The sequence below is a fragment of the Acinonyx jubatus genome, chromosome C2, assembly GCF_027475565.1.
Source record: "Acinonyx jubatus isolate Ajub_Pintada_27869175 chromosome C2, VMU_Ajub_asm_v1.0, whole genome shotgun sequence".
Taxonomy (NCBI): Eukaryota; Metazoa; Chordata; class Mammalia; order Carnivora; family Felidae; genus Acinonyx; species Acinonyx jubatus.
In genome coordinates, this window is record NC_069384.1 from 105,083,741 (window position 1) to 105,103,148 (window position 19,408).

Genomic DNA, 19,408 nt, shown 5'->3' on the forward strand with positions numbered 1-19,408 from the left:
TCAAACACACATGAAACATTCTCCAGGATAAATCACATGTTAGGCCACAAGACAAGTCCTAACGAATACAGTAAGACTGAAATCCATACAAAGTATCTTTTCTGATCAAGATGAATTAAACTAGAAATATACAGAGCAGAAAAACTGGCAAATCCATAAATATGTGGAATTTAAACAACATGCGCTTGAAAAACCAAAGGGCCAAAGAAGAAATCACAAGGGAAATTAGAAAAATATCTTGAGACAAATGACAGTGAAAACACAACATACCACAACTTGTGGTTATAAGAAAAGCAGTCCTAAGATGGTAGTTTATAGCAGAAAATGCCTACATTAAGAAAGAAAAGGGGCGCCTGGGTGGCTCGGTTGGTTGAGCATCCGACTTCGGCTCAGGTCATGATCTCACGGTCCGTGAGTTCGAGCCCCGTGTCGGGCTCTGTGCTGACAGCTCAGAGCCTGGAGCCTGTTTCAGATTCTGTGTCTCCCTCTCTCTCTGCCCCTCCCCTGTTCATGCTTTGTCTCTCTCTGTCTCAAAAATAAATAAACGTTAAAAAAAAAATTAAAAAAAAAAAAAAAGAAAAAAGATCTCCAACTAAGAATCTAACTTTACATCTCAAGGAATTAAAAAAGGAACAAACTACACTAAAACTTAGCAGAAGGAAGAGATTAATAAAGATTAGACTAGAAGTAATGAAATAAAGTATTGAAAAACAATATTAAAAGTCAATGAAACTAAGTCTCTTTCTTGAAAAGACCAACAAAATTGGCAAGCCCCTAACCAGATTAAGGAAAAAAAGAAGACTCAAATAATTAAAATCAGACAGGAAAAAGGAGAAATTACAACTGATGTCAAATAAGTCTCAAATTATGAGACTACGATAAATAATTATACACCAACAAATTGGATAACAAACAAAATATGGATAAATTCTTACAAATACACAATCTATCAAGACTAAATTATGAAGAAATAGAAAATCTGAACAGATCTGTAGCAAGGAAAAGAGAATGAATCAGTAATCAAAACCCTCACAAAAAATAAAAGCCCAGGACCAGATGGCTTCACTGGAGAATTCTAGCAAACATTTAAATAAGAATTAATGCCAATCTCTCTGAAACTCTTCCAAAAAATTAAAGAGGAGGGAATACTTCCAAACTCATTTTATGAGCCAGCATTATTACCCTGATACCAAAGCCAGACAAAGATAATGCAAGAAAACTACAGACTAGTATCTATATTGAACATTGATGCAAAAAAACAAAGTACTAACAAATCAAATTCAACAGCATATTAAAACAATTATACAGGGGTGTCTGGGTGGCTCAGTTGGTTAAGCGTCTGACTTTGGCTCAAGTCATGATCTCACGGCTCATGAGTTCGAGCCCTGCATCGGGCTCTATGCTGACAGCTCAGAGCCTGGAGCCTGCTTCGGATTCTATCTCCCTCTCTCTCTGCCCCTCCCCTGCTCACGCTGTGTGTGTGTGTGTGTGTGTGTGTGTGTGTGTGTGTGTCTGTTTCTCTCTCTCTCCCCCCTCCCCCCTCTCAAAAATAAATAAACATTTAAAAAAAAATTTTTTAAACAATTATAGAGCATAAACAAATGGGTTTTGTCCCTTGAATACAAGGATCATTACATATACAAAAACCAAGTGTAACACACCACATGAAAAAAATGAAGAACAAAAATCACATGGTGATCTCAATTGACGTACAAAATTTTCTGACATGATTAAACATCTTTTCATGAAAATCACTCAACAAATTAAGGGAAAGTACCTCAATATAATAAAGTTCATATACAAAAGGACCAGTGTTAACATCATACTCAATAGTAAAAACCTGGAAGTTTCTCCTCAAAGATCAGTAGCAAAGCAAAGATGCCCACATTCCCCACTTCTATGCAACATAGTACTGGAATTCCTAGACAGAACAATTAGGCAATAGAAAAAAATAAAAAGTCATCCAAATTGGAAAGGAAAAAGTAAAATCATGACTTTCACATGGCATAATGACACAGTCTTAAATGTAGAAAAGTCTAAGATTACACACACACACACACACACACACACTGTAAGAATAAATAAGTTCAATAAAGCTGCAAGATACAGAATCAACAGTCAAAAATCAGTTGTCTCTTTACGCTAACAGTGAGCAAACTGAAAAGAAAATTAACAATCTCACTTATATTAGCATTAAAAAGAATAAAACTTAGGAATAAACTTTAACCAAGGAGGCAAAAATCTTGTACACACACACTCAACAGCAAAATAGTGCTAAAAAAAATTAGAGATGACACCACAGAAAAATATCCCACGTTCATGGCATGGGGAGACATAATATTATTAAAATGTCATTACTAACAAGCTATCAAAAGATGCAACAAAATCCCAAAGTCCTTTTTCACAGAAACAGGAAAATTCTAAAATTGATTTTGACCATCAAAGGACCCCAAACACCAAAACAATCTAGCAAAAGAACAAAGCTGAAGGCCTCACAAATATATTTGTGATTTCAAAAATATATTACAAAGCTACAGTAATCAAAGCAATATGGTATTGGCATACAGACTAACACATAAAATAATGGAAAAGAATGGAGAGCAGAAATAAACCCCTGTGTATACGGCCAAATGATTTTCACAATGTTAACAAGACTACACAATGGGAAAATGATAGTCTATTCAATAAATGTTGGGAAAACCATATCCACATACAAAATAACGAAGATGGACACTATCTTACACCATATGTAAAAATTAACTCAAAATGAGAAGAGAGAAAAAAGGGACAAGAAATTTACTTGAAAAAATAAATAATAGCTGACAATTGCCATAATCTGGGAAAGGGAATGGACATTAAGAACAAGGAAACACAGAGAGCTCCCAACAAAATTAACACAAGGAGGTCTGCACCAAGACACATAATAATTAAAATAGCACAAAGTGGTGGGGCATCTGGGTGGATCAGTCGGTTAAGCGTCCGACTTCAGCTCAGGTGATGATCTCATGGTTTGTGAGTTCAAGCCCTGCACTGGACTCTGGGCTGACCCCCAGAGCCTGGAGCCTCTTTTGGATTCTGTCTCCTTCTCTCTCTGCCCCTCCCCACTTGTGCTCTGTCTCTCTCTGTCTCTCAAAAACAAATAAATGTAAAATAAATAAATAAATAAAATAAAAAGTTTAAAATGGCACAAAGTGGTGATAAATGGAGAACTGTAAAAGCAGCAAGAGGAAAGAAAACAGTTACGTACAAGGAAACCCCCCCTAAGGCTATCAACTGATTTTTCAGCAGGAACATTGCAGGCCAGAAAGGAATGACATGATATATTTAAAGGGCTGAAAGAAAAAAACCTGAAACCAAGAATACTCTACCTGGCAAGATTATCATCAGAATAAAAGCAGAGATAATGAATTTCCCAACAAACAAAAGTCAAAGTTCATTACCACTAAACCAGCCTTACAAGAAACATTAAAGGGAATTCTTTTTTTGTTTTTAATGTTTATTTATTCTTGAGAGAGAGAGCGCAAGCAGGGGAGCAGCAGACAGAAGGGGACACAGAATCTGAAGCAAGCTCCAGGCTCTGAGCTGTTAGCACAGAGCCTGACGGAGAGCCTGCCAAACTGCAAAATCATGACGTGAGCTGAATGAAGTCAGACACTTAACCAACTGAGCCAGCCAGGTGCCCTGTAAAGGAAATTCTTGAGTGTAAAGAAAGAGCCATCTTCAGAATTAAGAAAATGAAGAAAAGAAAAAATTTTACAGGTAAATACAAACATATGATAACAGTAGTAGATTAATCACTTATAAAATCAGTATGGAGGTTAAAGCACAAAAACAATAAAATCAATTACATCTGTAAAAATCAGTCAAGGAATTGACAAGATAAAAAGATGCACAGGATGAGATCATATACATAAAACATGGGGAATAAAAACGCTTTTAGAATGGGTTAAAACTTGTGACCATCAATAAAGACTGATATACGCATATATGAACCTCATGATCATCACAAATCAAACACCTATGATACACAAAAAATACAGAGAAAGGAGTCCAGGCATAACCTAAAGAAAGTCATCAAACTACAAAAAATAAAAGAGCAAGAGAAGGAGAAAGGAACAGAGAGGAACTACAAAAACAACCATAAAACAAGTAACAAAATAGCAATAAGTACATACCTATCAATAATTACTTTAAATGTAAATGGACTAAATGCTCCAATTAAAAGACATAGAGTGACAGAATGAATAAAACAGTAAGACCAATCAACATGCTGCCTACAAGAGACTCACTTCAGAACTAAAGATACATGCAGATTGAAGATAAAGGAATAGAAAAACATTTACCATACAAATGGAAGCAAAAACAAAGCTGGAGTAACAGTACTAATTTCAGACAAATTAGACTTTAAAACAAATAACGTGTATGGAAACCAATTTGACAATAAATTTCATATATTGAAAAAATAAATAAAACAAATAACGTAGCAAAAGACAAAGTAGGACACTGCACAATGATAAAGGGAACAATCCAAGAAGACATAACAATTGTAAATATTTCTGTACCCAACATGAAAGCACCTAAATATACAAAGCAACTATTAACATATAAGGGAAGAAACTGACAGTAATGTAATAACTGTGGGGGAGTATAACACCTACTTACATCAATGGATAGATCTTCCAGACAGACAATCAACAAGAAAACAGTGGCTATGAATGACACATCAGACCAGATGGACCTAACGTATATTCAGAACACTCCATCCAAAAACAGTAGAAAACACATTCTTTTCAAGTACACAATGGAACATTCTACAGAACAGATCACATTTTAGGTCACAAAACAAGTATGAATAAAGTCAAAAAGACTGTAATCATATCATGCCTCTTTACAAACCACAACATCATGAAACTAGAAATCAATCACAAGTGAAAATCTGGAAAGAACACAAATAGATGGAAGTTAAAAAACATGCTATTAAACAATGAATGGGTCAACCAAGAAATCAAAGAGGAAATAAAAAATACATAGAGACAAATTAAAATAAAAACGCAACAGTTGAAAATCTTTGGGATACAGCAAAAGCTGTTCTAAGAGAGAAGATTATAGCAATACAGGCCTACATCAAGAAGCAAGAAAAATCTGAAATAAACCACCCAACCTTACACCTAAAGGAACTAACAAACAAAAAAGTAAAGACCAAGGTCAGTACAAGGACAGAATAACGATTAAAGCAGAAATAAATTAGAGACTAAAATAATTAAGAGCTCAACAAAACAAGGTGATAAAAGATAAAATTGATAAACCTTTAGCTAGACTCAATCAACAACAAAAAAGAGGGAAATCAAATATATATCAGAAATGAAGAAGTAGAAACAAGAACCAAGACCTCAGAAATAAAAGGGTTATAAGGGAATACTATGGAAAAAAGTATACACCAACAAAATGGACAACCTAGAAGAAATGGATAAATTCCTAGAAACATATAACTTTCCAACACTGAATCAGGAAGAAATAAAAAATTTCAACAGACTGAAAACTGGCAACAAAATTTAAAAAAAAAAAACAAGCAAAACATTCCCAACAAATAAAAGTCCAGGACAAGATGGCTTCAGAGGTGAATTCTACCAAACATTTAAGGAACAGTTAATACTTACTCTTCTCAAACCACTCCAGAAAAAGAAGAGGAAGGAAAACCTCCAAATTCTTTCTATGAGTCCAACATTACCCTGATACCAAAACCAGATAAAGACACCAAAAAAAAAAAAAAAAAAAAAAGAAGGGGAACTACAGGCAAACATCTGTCATGAACACAGATGAAAAAATCCTCAACAAAATACTAGCAAACCAAATCCAACAATACATGCAAAAATCATGCACCATTATCAAGTGAGATTTATTCCCGGGATGCAAGGGTAGTTCAATATTCACAAATCAATCAATGTGATACACACATTATCAAGAGAAAGAATAAAAACCATATGATCATCACAATAGTTGCAGAAAAAGCATCTGACAAAGTACAACATCCATTGGTGATAAAAACCCTCAACAAAACAGGTTTAGAGAGAATGTACCTCAACATAAGAAAGGCCATATATGAAAAAACCACAGCTAACATCATACTGAGTGGTGAAAAACTGAGAGCTTGTCCCCTAATACTAGGAACAAGACAAGTATGTCCACTCTTAACACTTTTATTCAATATAGTAGTGGAAGTCCCAGCCATGGCAATCAAAAAAAGAAATAAAAGGCATCCAAATTGGTAAGGAAGAAGTAAAACTGTCACACTATTTGCAGAGGATGATATTAGATATAAAAAACCCTAAAGACTCCACCCCAAAACTACCAGAACTAATGTGAATTTAGTAAAAGCCTCAGGATGCAAATTTAATATATAGAAATCTGTTGCATTTCTATACACTAATCATGAAGTACCAGAAAGAAATTAAGAAAACAATCCCATCTGTAGTTGCACCAAAAAGTATAAAATACCTAGGAATAAACTTAAAAGACCTGTACTCTGAAAACTATAAAACACTGATGAAAGTCACTGAAGATGACACAAATGAATGGAAAGACATGTCATGCTCATGGATTGGAAGAACAAATATTGTTAAAATGTCCATACTACCCAAAGCAATCAACTGATTTAATGCAATCCCTATCAAAATACCAACAACAGGGCACCACAGTGACTCAGTAGGTTAAGCAGCTGCCTTCAGCTCAGGTCATGATCTCGCGGTTCATGGGTTTGAGCCCTACATTGGGCTCTCTGCTGTCTGTGTGGAGCCCGCTTTGAATCCTCTGTCTCCCTTTCTCTCTGCCCCTCCCCAACTTGTTCTCTGTCTCTCTCTCTTTCAAAAATAAATAAATAAAAATTTATTTAAAAAACATTTTTCATAGAACTAGAACAAACAATCCTAAAATTTTCAAGGAACCACAAAAGGCCCCAAAAAGTCAATCTTGAGAAAAAAAAAAAAAAGCTGGAGGTATCATAATTCCTGATTTCAAAATACACTACAAAACTATAGTAATCAAAACAGTAGTAGCACAAAATCAGACACAAAGACCAGTGGAACAGAATAGAGAGCCCAGAAATAAACCCATGTTTATATGGTTTAAGCTAGGAAAAGGGAGGCAAGAATATACAATGAGAAAAAAGTCTTTTCAACAACTGGTGCTGGGAAAACTGGATAGCTACAGGCAAAGGAATGAAACTGGACCACTTTCTTACACTATGTACAAAAATAAAAAATAAACTCAAAATGTATTAAAAACCTAAATGTGAGACCTGAAACCATAAAACTCCTACAAGAAAACACAGGCAATAATCTGACATCAGCCTTAGCAATATTTTTCTAGATATGTCTCTTCAGGCAAGGGAAACAAAAGCAAAAATAAACTTTTGGGACTACACCAAAATACAAAGCTTTTGCACTGTGAAGGAAACCATCAACAAACAGAAACCTACTGAATGAGAGAAGATATTTGCAAATAATATATTTGGTAAGAGGTAATATTCAAAATCTACAAAGAACTTTTATAACTCAACACCAAAAAAAACCCCACAAATAATCCAATTAAAAAATGGGCAGAAGACTCAAATAGATAGTTTTCTAAAAAAGAAGATATACAGATGTCCAACAGACACATGAAAAGATGCTCAAAATCACTAATCATTAGAGAAATGCAAATCAAAACCACATTAAGATATCACTTCACACCTGGTCAGAATGGCCATAAGCAAAAAGCCGAGAAATAAGTGTTGGCAAGGATGCAGAGAAAAGGAAACCCTCATGCACTGTGGCTGGGAATGCAAACTGGTGCAGTCACTGTGGAAAACTGTATGCTATTGCCTCAAAAAATTAAAAATAAAAATACTATGCATATGTAGATTTATACACATATATACATACACACAATAGAGTATTGCTCAGCCATAAAAAAAGAATGAGATCTTGCCACTTGCAAGACGTAGATAGTATTATGCTAAGTGAAATAAGTCAAAGACAAATACCATATGAGGAGAAGTGGGAGATACAGGTGGAATGAATATTTCACAGGGATGAGAGGTATAGCATAGGGAACACAGTGAACAGTACTGTAATAGCACTGTATAGTGACAAATGAAAGACAACATTTGTGGTGAACTTAGCAGAACACATAACTTGTCAAATCACTATGTTGTACACTTAACACTAATGTAACATGGTGTGTAAAAACACACACACACTGCTTTGTAAAGGAAAAGGCACAACAAATGCTGAGGTAATAAAAAAAAAAGAAGAAGAAGAAATGGGCAAGATTTATCTGACAAAAACTTTAAAACACTCCTGAATTATAAAAAACCTGCCTACAACAAATGAAAAACCATCCCTTTCCTCTTAGAACAACTCAACATGATAAAGATGTCAGGTCTCCACAATTCATAAGTTTAATAAAATCTCAATAAAGACACCAAAAGCTTTTTTAATGGACCTAAATGAGTTAATTTCAAAGTTTGTGTGAAAAAAATAGGCAGTTCACATGGAAGTAATAGCCAGGAGAACACTGAAAATGAAAAGTTAAAAGTCAAAGGAGGACTCAGCCCTATCCAACATTAAAGTATACTATACAGTTTCTATACTTAGCGGTGTGGTACCAGTGCATAAATGAACAAGCAGGCTGCTGGAATATGCATAAAGTCAAGGAAAAAAAAAAGACCTAAGTAGTAATGAAATTTACTACATCAATAAAAGGGGTATCACAAATCACTGGGGCAAAAATGGACTTTTTAATAAATGGTGATGTGACAACAGCCAACTGAAAAAAGAAAACAATAGATCCTGGGGATGCAAGCTGGTGCAGCCACTCTGGAAAACAGTATGGAGGTTCCTCAAAAAACTAAAAATAGAACTACCCTACAACCCAGCAATGGCACTACTAGGCATTTATCCAAGGGATACAGGTGTACTGTTTCAAAGGGACACATGCACTGCCATGTTTATAGCAGCTCTATCAACAATAGCCAAAGTATATGGAAAGAGCCCAAATGTCTATCAATGGATGAGTGGATAAAGAAGATGTGGTGTATGTATACAATGGAGTACTACTCGGCAATCAAAAAAATGAAATGTTGTCATTTGCAACTACATGGATGGAACTGGAGGGTATTATGCTAAGTGAAATTAGTCAGAGAAAGACAAAAATCATATGATTTCATTCATATGAGGAGTTGAAGAGACAAAACAGGTGAACATAAGGGAAGAGAAACAAAAATAATATAAGAACAGGGAAGGGGACAAAACATAAGAGACTCATAAATATGGAGAACAAACTGAGGGTTATGGGAGGGGTTGTGGGAGGGGGGATGGGCTAAATGGGTAAGGGGCACTAAGGAATCTACTCCTGAAATCATTGTTGCACTATATGCAAACTAATTTGGATGTAAATTAAAAAAATAATAATAAAACAAATTAAAATTAAAATAAATAAATAAAAACAATAGATCCATACCTCATATCATTGACAAGAACAAATCCAAATATATAAAAGACATAAATGTAAAAAATGAAATAAACAAGACAAATCAGTGAACTCCTATCTGGGTATAAGGAATGAATTTCTCTATATTCTGAATGTAAGGAAAGATGCATTGAGAGAAGAGTGATAAATCTGACCACATAAAAACGCTTCTGCATGGCCAAGAAGTAGCATGAGCAAAATCAAAAGACAACTGAAAGACTAAGAGAAAATATTTGCCATATGTATTACAGCTAAAGGGTTGATTATCTAGTAACTCTTTAAAATTAAAGGAAAAAAATATCAAAAACCCAAAAGACATGAAAAGAAAATTTGCACACAAAAAAGACAGAAAAATGGCCCTCAAACATAAAAAAAGATGTTCAACACTTATGATAAAAAGAAATGAAAACCAAAACTACATTACAATACCATTTTTCATTTATCACACTGGCAAATATTTAAATATGCCAACATATTCTATTGATGAGGCTGTTGGGAAACAGGACTCTTACATACTACTGACAGTTTTATTTATTTATTTTATGAGAGAGAGAGAGAGAGAGAGAGCGAGCGAGCGAGCTCGGGGCGGGGGGGGGGGGGGGGGGAAGGACAGAGAGAGACAGACAGAGAAACCCAAGCAGCCTTCTCACTGTCAGCCCAGAGCCCAACGCGTGGCTTAAACCCATGAACTATCCACAAACCGCAAGATTATGACCTGAGCCAAAATCAGACACTTGACTGACTGAGCCAGCCAGGCACCCCAGGATTTTAGCAATTTCTATCAAAACTACAAACTTATTTATCTTTTCATCTGGCAATCCTATTTGTAGGAGTTTCCCCTAAAAATATACCTCCAACAATATAAAAATTTTCATGTACAAGGTTGTCTATGGCAGCTTTTTAGTAACTGCAAAATATAGGAAGTATCCTTAATGTCCATATGTAGAAGATAGGCTAAACAAATTATGATAGAGCCACACAATGAGCAACTAAGCAGCCACGAAAAAATGAGTAAGATTACTATTAAGTGACATGGAGTGCTTTCCAAGATATACTAGTAAACAAAAAGACCAAAGTACAAAAGAATATCTCTAGTATACCATGGATATACTACCACTTAGTTTAAAAACAAACAGAGGAGTAGTGCCTGGATAGCTCAGTCAGTTAAGCACCCAACTCTTGGTTTCAGTTCAGGTCATGATTCAAGGGTCCTGGAATTGAGCCCGGCATTGGGCTCCACACCGACCATGGAACCTGCTTAAGATTCTCTCTTCCTCTCCCTCTGCCCCTTCCCTGTCTCAGGCATGCGACTTACACACATGCACACACACTCTCTTGGTCTCTCTCTTTAAAAAAAAAAAAAGTAAAACCTAAAATACAAATAGAATTAGTTACCTATGGAGTGGTTAGAAACAAGATACAAGGGAGAAAGGGGAGTGGTATTTCTCTGCATATGCCTTTTTAGTATAGTACTATCTGTTAGAACCATATTAATATTTCACATACTAAAAGAAAGGGAGAAACAAAATTTTTAAATTTAGCGGGATAAAAAAACTTGAAATATAAACAAAAACAAACAAATCTACCTCTTTGAAGAAACTAACCATAATGAAGTGGGGAAGAGAACTATATACCCCCACAGTAAAGATAAAAAGTAGCATAAAAAATATTAACCCTAGTTTGTAAGTTTGTTTTTTTACAGTGGTATGTATCAGCAATTCTAAAAGTACTTTCTGCGTATTCTGGAATGAGGAAATAAATAAACATACAGTGAATAACAGGAGCAGATCCCTCACTGTCGCAAAAGGAAGTGAAATATGTCACAACTTGAATATTTTGAGAACATAAAAATTATATCAAAAAGCTGGGGTGCCTGGGTAGCTCAGTCAGTTAAGCGTCTGACTTCGGCTCAGGTCATGATCTCAGTTTGTGAGTCTGAGCCCCACATAGGGCTTGCTGCTGTCAGTGCAGAACTTGCTTCAAATCCTCTGCCCACACCCCCACTCTCACATACTTTTTCTCTCAAAAATAAACAAACATTAGAAACAATTATATTAAAAAGCATAATCACCTAATTACTCTGTAACTCATCCATGGAAACCACAACAAACTTCACATATTTGACTTCCCCCTGCCATCCCTCAGAACATGCTTCATCTTTCAATTACTTTTTACATGTGTAACAAGTTTTCTGGAAGTATCTGACTTACCATGACTGAAATCACTCATTTCTATTAAAAAGCACAGAGTTCATTAACAACACACCTTTGCTTTAGAATCGTATTTTTTTCTTTGAAAAACTGACTACTTTCATCTTTTCTGTTTAAAATACAGCCTTGATTACCCATGCTGTTCAAGGAATGAGTCGTTCAATTTTCTTGTTAAACCAAGATTAAACTCATTTAGTTCAAATATTTTGAAAAATTCTTAAAATATATTCTTAAAATAGTATGTGCATAGGACATAGATAATGTACTTTCTCAAAATTTAAGACTTTTCAGTGACTCCAGATTATTTAGTTATTATAGTTAAATGCCAAAGTGTCAATCCAAGAGGCTGAAAAGTTGTTCTGAATAAACCTCTGCACTTGTTTTCTGATATACAAAATAAAGGTATTACGAGGCATGATACCCTGATTGAGTTACAAAACTCAAATTACTAAATGCATATGTGCTAGATAGTCTGTGGTTGACTAGACATCACTGCTATTGTTTTTAAAGTCTTCCTTGCATTGCAAAGGAAATTAACATTTCCGGACCCCCCTTTGGAGATAGGTGTAGGTAGATAATTGGGCAGAAAAACACCTTCCAGGTGAATGGTTTCTTGAGAGCCACCCACTTTGGTGCTGCCAACTGAGAGAGTACTTAAAATTTCCAGTGACTTCTGAGCAAACAACCAGCTGCCATGCTTCAAGCTAAAATAATCAGTGACAGTTCTCCTAATTCCCTGAATCCTTCCAAAGGTTACAAAAGTTTCTTATGTTAAAACCCTAATGCTTAAAATCAAACTCTAAATGACTGATGCACGTGAAAATATATGGAAGTATATGTGAAAATATAAACTAAAAAAGACCATAAAAAACATGAATTATTATTTTTGTTCCCAATGATGGGAAATTTCAATTGAAGCTGTTTTCTGGTAATCAGACTCTTTTTAGACAAATCAATACATCCAAAAAAACAGCTTTCCTTCTCCAAATCAATAAAACAATAAAACTTTTTCTTGCTACAAAACCCAGCTCTCTACCTAACTTCATTTCCCCATTTAATCATTCATTCAAATCAAGACATGTTTACCAAGCAAGGCATTTTGCTAGGTAATAAGAGGGTGCCACTGCAAGAGTTTACAATATGTGAGAATAACAAAAACATAATATTCAAAATAGAATTGTTACAAATCAGGAACCACAGGTGATGGTGGGTCAAGAAAGGAGGGATTAAATTTAACTTGGGAGTGAAAAGGTAAAAAAATCAAAAAAGGACTGAGAAATAATTAAAGGTTAAATAGAACCAAGCATTAAAGGATAGAAAGATTTCTCAAAATAAAGATATGCAAGAAAGCCGAAGAGCATACTCAAAGAAACAAAGCTAGCAACTCAGGGACATGTATGAAAAAAAAGGTATGTAACACAAGGTGGCTTATCCATAGAGTGTAACAGAGGAGAAGAGGCTGAGGGCAAATAACACAAGGCCAGAAAGCTAAATATTTGAACTTTACTGCTATTAACCAACTTCAGATTCATACAACTTACAAAATTTCATGCCTAGATAACAAAACCAGGCTGTTAATATATCCCTAAAACTAGAGCCTAATAGTAGTATGAAGAACTAAGCAGAGAAAAGAAAATGATCTGCCTAAAATGCTGTTTTTATCCTAACATTCTTCTGCTCAAAAACCTTCAATAATTTCTGAATGCCTATTTTTTTATCAAGTCTGTCAATACCATAGTCCCCATCCTACTTAACCAAATTTTCTACCATTGCCCAAATGTACAACTGTCTCCAGACAGGCTATTCTCTGTATTATTGGCCCTTGAGCACAGCCAGAAAACACAGGTGGAATATTAGACTGTGTATTAATGTATTAGTCTAGCTGTGTATTAGTCTGTTCCAACTGCTATAACAAACTAATGTCCAGCAGACTGGACAGCTTAAACAACAGAAATTTATTTCTCACAGTTCTGGAGGCTATTATAATTCTAAAATGAAGATGCCAGCTAATTTGGTTACTGGTAAGGGCTGTCTTCCTGGCTTATAAATATCCACCCTTTCACTGTGTCTTCACGTGGCCTTTCCTCTGAGTGCATACTCAGAGAGGAGAAAAAGATCTGTCTCTTCCTCTTCTTTTAAGGCCATGTGAAGATACATGTATCCCTACAGGATTAAGCTCTACCCTATCGACCTCATTTAACCTTAATTACCTCCATAAAGACCCTTTCTTCAAATATAGCTATGTTGAGGGTTAGGGCATCAATATACGAATTTACGGGAGACACAAACTCATTCTATAACACACTGAGGCAAGATCTTGAAAAATTCTAGCTTCTTCTCTTACATTCTTCAAAAATGTCCTCCATCGTGTGAAAAAGCCCTGTCCTGCCTACTAGAGAATGAGAAGCCAGTGAGGATGAGTGACCCCAGGTGAAATTAGCAGAACTGTCAGCTGAGCTCAGTCAAAATCATAAAATCATGAGAACATAAATGATTGTTGCTTTAGATCACTAAATTTGGAAACAGTCTGTTACAAATAGCTTTGTAACAGCGATAAATATCTACTACAGCATACCTTCTTGTTCTGCTTTTTGACCTAGATCTCTGAACTCTATAGGATTTCCCTCGACCCCTTGAACGACTTCGACTTCGTTTTCTTCGAGAGCCATACGAAGAGCTACTGCTTGATCGATGCCTGCGTCTGAAATAAAATATAATCAAGTGTCATTGCTATAAAAAAATTTTTACGGGCATTAGACAGAAATCTTCTAGATTCTAAAGAATCATCTCATTTTTACTACTTCTCACTCTTTCCTAGAAGCAAATAGAGATAAAATGTTATTCCTCTTTAACAGTCAGATGACTGATGCATAGTTTAGTGATTGGATCCAGCTACTAATTAACACGTTAGGGGTCCTCAGCAGTATACAATCCTTCCAAATATTATCAGATGATATTTCATGAGAACTACACCAGTTTATATCTACATGTCTACAAAGAACAGACAAAGGACAGACACTAGACCCATGGATTGGGCCTGGCAAAAAGGAAAACCTTTGGGAGAATGAGGGGTTGGGCCAAATGGGTGAAAGGGAAAGGGAGATACAGGCTTCCAGTCATGAAACGAGTAAGGCACAGGAATAAAAAGCAGAGCATAAGGAATACAGTCAATGATATTACAATACCAATGTAATGGAACAGAGGGTAGCTATACTTGTGGTGAACACAGAATAATGCATAAACCTATCAAGTCACAAAATTGTACACCTGAAACTGATGTAGCATACTCAAAAATAAAAACTAAAAAAAATTTTTAAAAACTTTTGGGTTGGCACTTAACCCTCATAAATACATAACTTCTAAAAGAAAAAATGTTTTACCCAAAAAAATTGAAAGTTTTTTTGACCCAAAAAAAATATGAATACTAAAGAATGCTACTCTCATTACTAAATAAGTAAAAATTATAAAAATTACCTTCTATCATATGAATGAGAGCGAGGCTGAACATCTCTGGACCAAGATCTTGACTTTGACCTTGATTTCCTTCCACCTTTCTTTCGGCTATATGTTCTACTATCTGAAGAACTACTTGAAGATGACCGTCTACGGTGTTTCTTTTTTCTCTTGCTTCTGCTTTCTTCTTCAGTATCTGATGACCGGCGTCCCATTTCTGTAAGTGTAAATTCAAAGAAAATTTTTTCTAGCATAATGGCACAATGGATGAAATTTAACATAATAATATCTGTAGAACTTTGTAAAAATTTAAAAAGTCATGGGGCGCCTGGGTGGCGCAGTCGGTTAAGCGTCCGACTTCAGCCAGGTCATGATCTCGCGGTCCGGGAGTTCGAGCCCCTCGTCAGGCTCTGGGCTGATGGCTCAGAGCCTAGAGCCTGTTTCCGATTCTGTGTCTCCCTCTCTCTCTGCCCCTCCCCCGTTCATGCTCTGTCTCTCTCTGTCCCAAAAATAAACGTTGGGAAAAAAATAAATAAATAAATAAATAAATTAAAAGTCTTAAAGTAAAATTTTAAATGTACCTGGCACTTTGACAAGACATGAGAAGTAGCTCTAGTATAGTCTTCAAGAATTATCAATTGTTTTTACAATTTATGAACAATTTAAATTTGTCCATAATTTTTTCAAAACTCTCTCTAAAGAGTCAATTCTGAGAACGGGATATGAATATAAATTATTATAAATTTTCTTATATTTTAAGTTGCACTTAGCATCAATTATACACTATCTGAGTTAGGGATCAACCATTAATCCTTGCACATTGCCTAAAGATAAAAAATATTTTACTACCTTTTATAGTTACATTTTTCTAACTAAAAATACTAAATTTTTAAATAGATAAAACCTCATTAGTTATCAACAAAGTACAAACTGAAACAATGCAAAGTACTAACGTTGATGAGGTTATTGTTAAGTCAGTCAACTCTGCATACTGCTAATTCCTATATAAAGTGATGGTATAAATCCTTCTAGAATGCAATTAAGCAGTAAAAAAAAAATAGAGTCATTAAAATGTTGATTTTTTTGACAAAGCAATCCTACTTCTAAGAATATATCTGCAAAGTTTTTCTTAAAAGGAAGATATATTCATGAAGATATTCATTATAGCATTATTAAAACCATATCTCCAGAGACTATACTTTAACAAAATATGTACATATGAGTAAGAGCAAAAATGAAAATAATTGATAATATTTAAGCGATGAAACTGGGTAATTGTTTTTATTTTACACTATTTTCTATATGGCTATAGTAATGTTTGTATATTTAGTAAGCAAAAGAGAAAAAAATACAGAAATACAACTTTTTTATTCTTAAGAATTAACTTAGGGGCGCCTGGGTGGCTTGGTTGGTTAAGCGTCCGACTTCAGGACTTTGGCTCAGGTCATGATCTCACGGCCCGTGAGTTCGAGCCCCGCGTCGGGCTCTGTGCTGACCGCTCAGAGCCGGCAGCCTGTTTCAGATTCTGTGTCTCCCTCTGTCTCTGCCCCTCCCCTGTTCATGCTCTGTCTCTCTCTGTCTCAAAAATAAATAAACGTTGGAAAAAAAAAATAATTTAAAAAAAATAAAATAAAAAAAGAATTAACTTAGTTGAGGGGCGCCTGGGTGGCTCAGTCGGTTGGGCATTCGACTTCTGGCCCAGATCACGATCCCGCACTTTGCGGGTTCAAGCTCCACATCGGGCTCTGTGCTCACAGCTCAGAGCCTGGAGCCTGCTTCAGATTCTGTGTCTCCTTCTCTCTCTGCCCCTCCCTTGCTTGCACTCTGTCTCTCTGTCTCCCAAAAATAAATAAATATTTTTTAAAAATTAAAAAATAAAAAAACAATTAACTTAGTTGAGGGACACCTGGGTGGCTCAGTCAGTTAAGGTTCCGACTTTGGCTCAGATCATGATCTCACAGTTCGTGAGTTCGAGCCCCACGTCGGGCTCTGTGCTGTCAGGTCAGTGCCTGGAGCCTGCTTCAGATTCTGTGTCTCCCTTTCTCTCTGCCTCTCCCCGACTCACACTCTGTCTCTGTCTCTCAAAAATTAATAAATGTTAAAAAAAATTAAAGAATTAACTTAGTTGATAAGAAGCTTCCTGTCTTAAAGTCAGCCTTTAGTCTCACACACAATCTCATTTATTTTACTAAAATAGTTATTAGCTATCTTTCAGTGTCACATAAAAACAAGATCCATCCTATGTGATGGTTAAGATAAACAGTTAATGGAGCAGATAAATAAATCTCATAATTCCCTTTAATATTTATTCAAAATAAGTTAATAACATTACTATGAACAAAGCACTGTGTTAAATTACAGCTTTGTTTTCAGAATGGTCAGGAAAGCCATCCCCTCCCTGACTCTAACACAATACCACCTGAAAGTTGAAAATCACAATACCACTTGAAAATCGCTGTCAGGACTAATTCAAAACATCAAGCTATTTACCTAGGGCCAGAATTAGACTTTAAATATAGTTCTGAACCTCCAAGTTGTTCATAGTTCTAGTATTTTACAGTTAAAATATTGGGAAGACTTGGTTTTGAAACTTTCAGTAAATCACTTGTAAATCAAAGCCAGTTTCCTCACTGAAAAATGAAATTGCACTGGCTAACGATCATTACCCTTTCCAGCTTCCAAATACTATAATTATGAAAGTATACATATATAGACCGTATAAATGTACATATATACACACTTAAATATCCACATATATATACCCATTATATATAACATGTAACCACGTCTGTGTGTGTATGTGTATTTTCACTAAAGAATGTTACATAATTGCATGATAACAATCACCTAAGTCTTCCTATTTCCTGTTTTTTTTTTTCTTGTTTTCATCTTTAGACAGTTAATGACATTTCTTTGTCCACAAATAACCATTTAAATTAAGATGAGTTTTTATGATAATCTTATCTGGTTAAAAAAATACTAAAATGAGCGTGAAAGGATAAAGAAGTACAAATTCACAAGGATAAAGAGGCTAGAAGAGAAAACAACAGGAACAGTAGACAAGATATGTCAATAAATTTTTAGCAAATGAAAACCAGATGGAGAATTTAGAGCTAAGAAAGTTGAATACCAAGCAACTGCAGAGAATTCCAACAAGAGAAAGGCCAATTCACGTAGCAAAAATCAGAAAGGGTCAAGAATTTGAGACACCAGATACCAGAGCAGGCACAATGGGTCATGAGACTAAAATACAGAGAATTAGTTGAAAATGTAAAAGAAGTAATCTCCGAGGTCCTTCCCCATCCAAACCAGATAAGTAACTACTCCTCTCCAGTCCCAGCAGGAAAGATGGTTTATTTTAGGAAAATGATGAAACAATGAAGCACCAGGTCCAGGGTAAAAGAGGGCAGAAAGATGCTAAACTTAAAGATGCCAAAGTTAAAGGAAAATGAAGGTTTATAATCTAATGGTAAATACTGCAGCACTCTGTGTACTTGGATCCAAGAATTCTGGCAGAAGATTCTTTACAAAAACTGATAGGTAGCCAAAAAAAGGTAAATAAATATTCGAAGGTCCTCTGAAAAAAAGGCCAGGCCCTTACCCAATCACCCTTTAACCAAACCCACCAGTTAACAAGTCCAAACCTTAAACGATAAACTTTTCTCTGTAACCTTTTTGTTGTTAACCTTTTAGTGATTATACAACAAAAGATAACCAATCACATGATGAAAGCCTTCATCATAAGAGACAGAACCAAAACAAAAAGAAAAAAAAGCAACTTTTAGTAAACAGGGAACATGCAGAAAAAATCAGTTAATATCCTCAGAAACATGAGAAGATGATCCCGCAAACAAGAATAGGAGGAACATCCAAAGAACAGGAAAGCTTGAAATTCAAACAAATGATAATTTGTAATAAAAAATACAATAGTGTAGGGGCTCCTGGGTGGCTCAGTTGGTTGAGCGTCAGACTCTTGATTTCCACTCAGGTCATAATCCCAGGGTCATGGGATGGATCCCAGCATAGGGCTGGAGCCTACGTAAGATTCTCTTTCTCTCTCCCCCTTTGCCCCTCTCCTCTGCTCATGTGTACACATGCTCTCACTCTGTGTCCAAAATAAAAACAACAACAACAAAAACAAATCAATAGGGTTAGAAGATAAGGTCAAAAGACTTGAAGAAAGTAGAAAGAAAAAGAAAAAATAGGAGGTGGGTGCTTGGCTGGCTCAGTCTGCAGGG

The 19,408-nt window shown here is 35.4% G+C and overlaps 1 protein-coding gene across 1 annotated transcript in view; it reads right to left on the bottom strand.

Moving 5' to 3' along the window:
- RSRC1 (arginine and serine rich coiled-coil 1) overlaps positions 1–19,408 on the bottom strand; it is a 414,930-nt gene that overhangs the window by 385,028 nt on the left and 10,494 nt on the right. The window contains exons 2-3 of the mRNA XM_053221270.1: positions 15,192–15,387; positions 14,293–14,418 (exon numbers count right to left, since the gene is read on the bottom strand). Coding sequence (XP_053077245.1) covers positions 14,293–14,418; positions 15,192–15,385 — 320 coding nt within the window. The 5' untranslated portion in view covers positions 15,386–15,387. The remainder of the gene's footprint in view (positions 1–14,292; positions 14,419–15,191; positions 15,388–19,408) is intronic.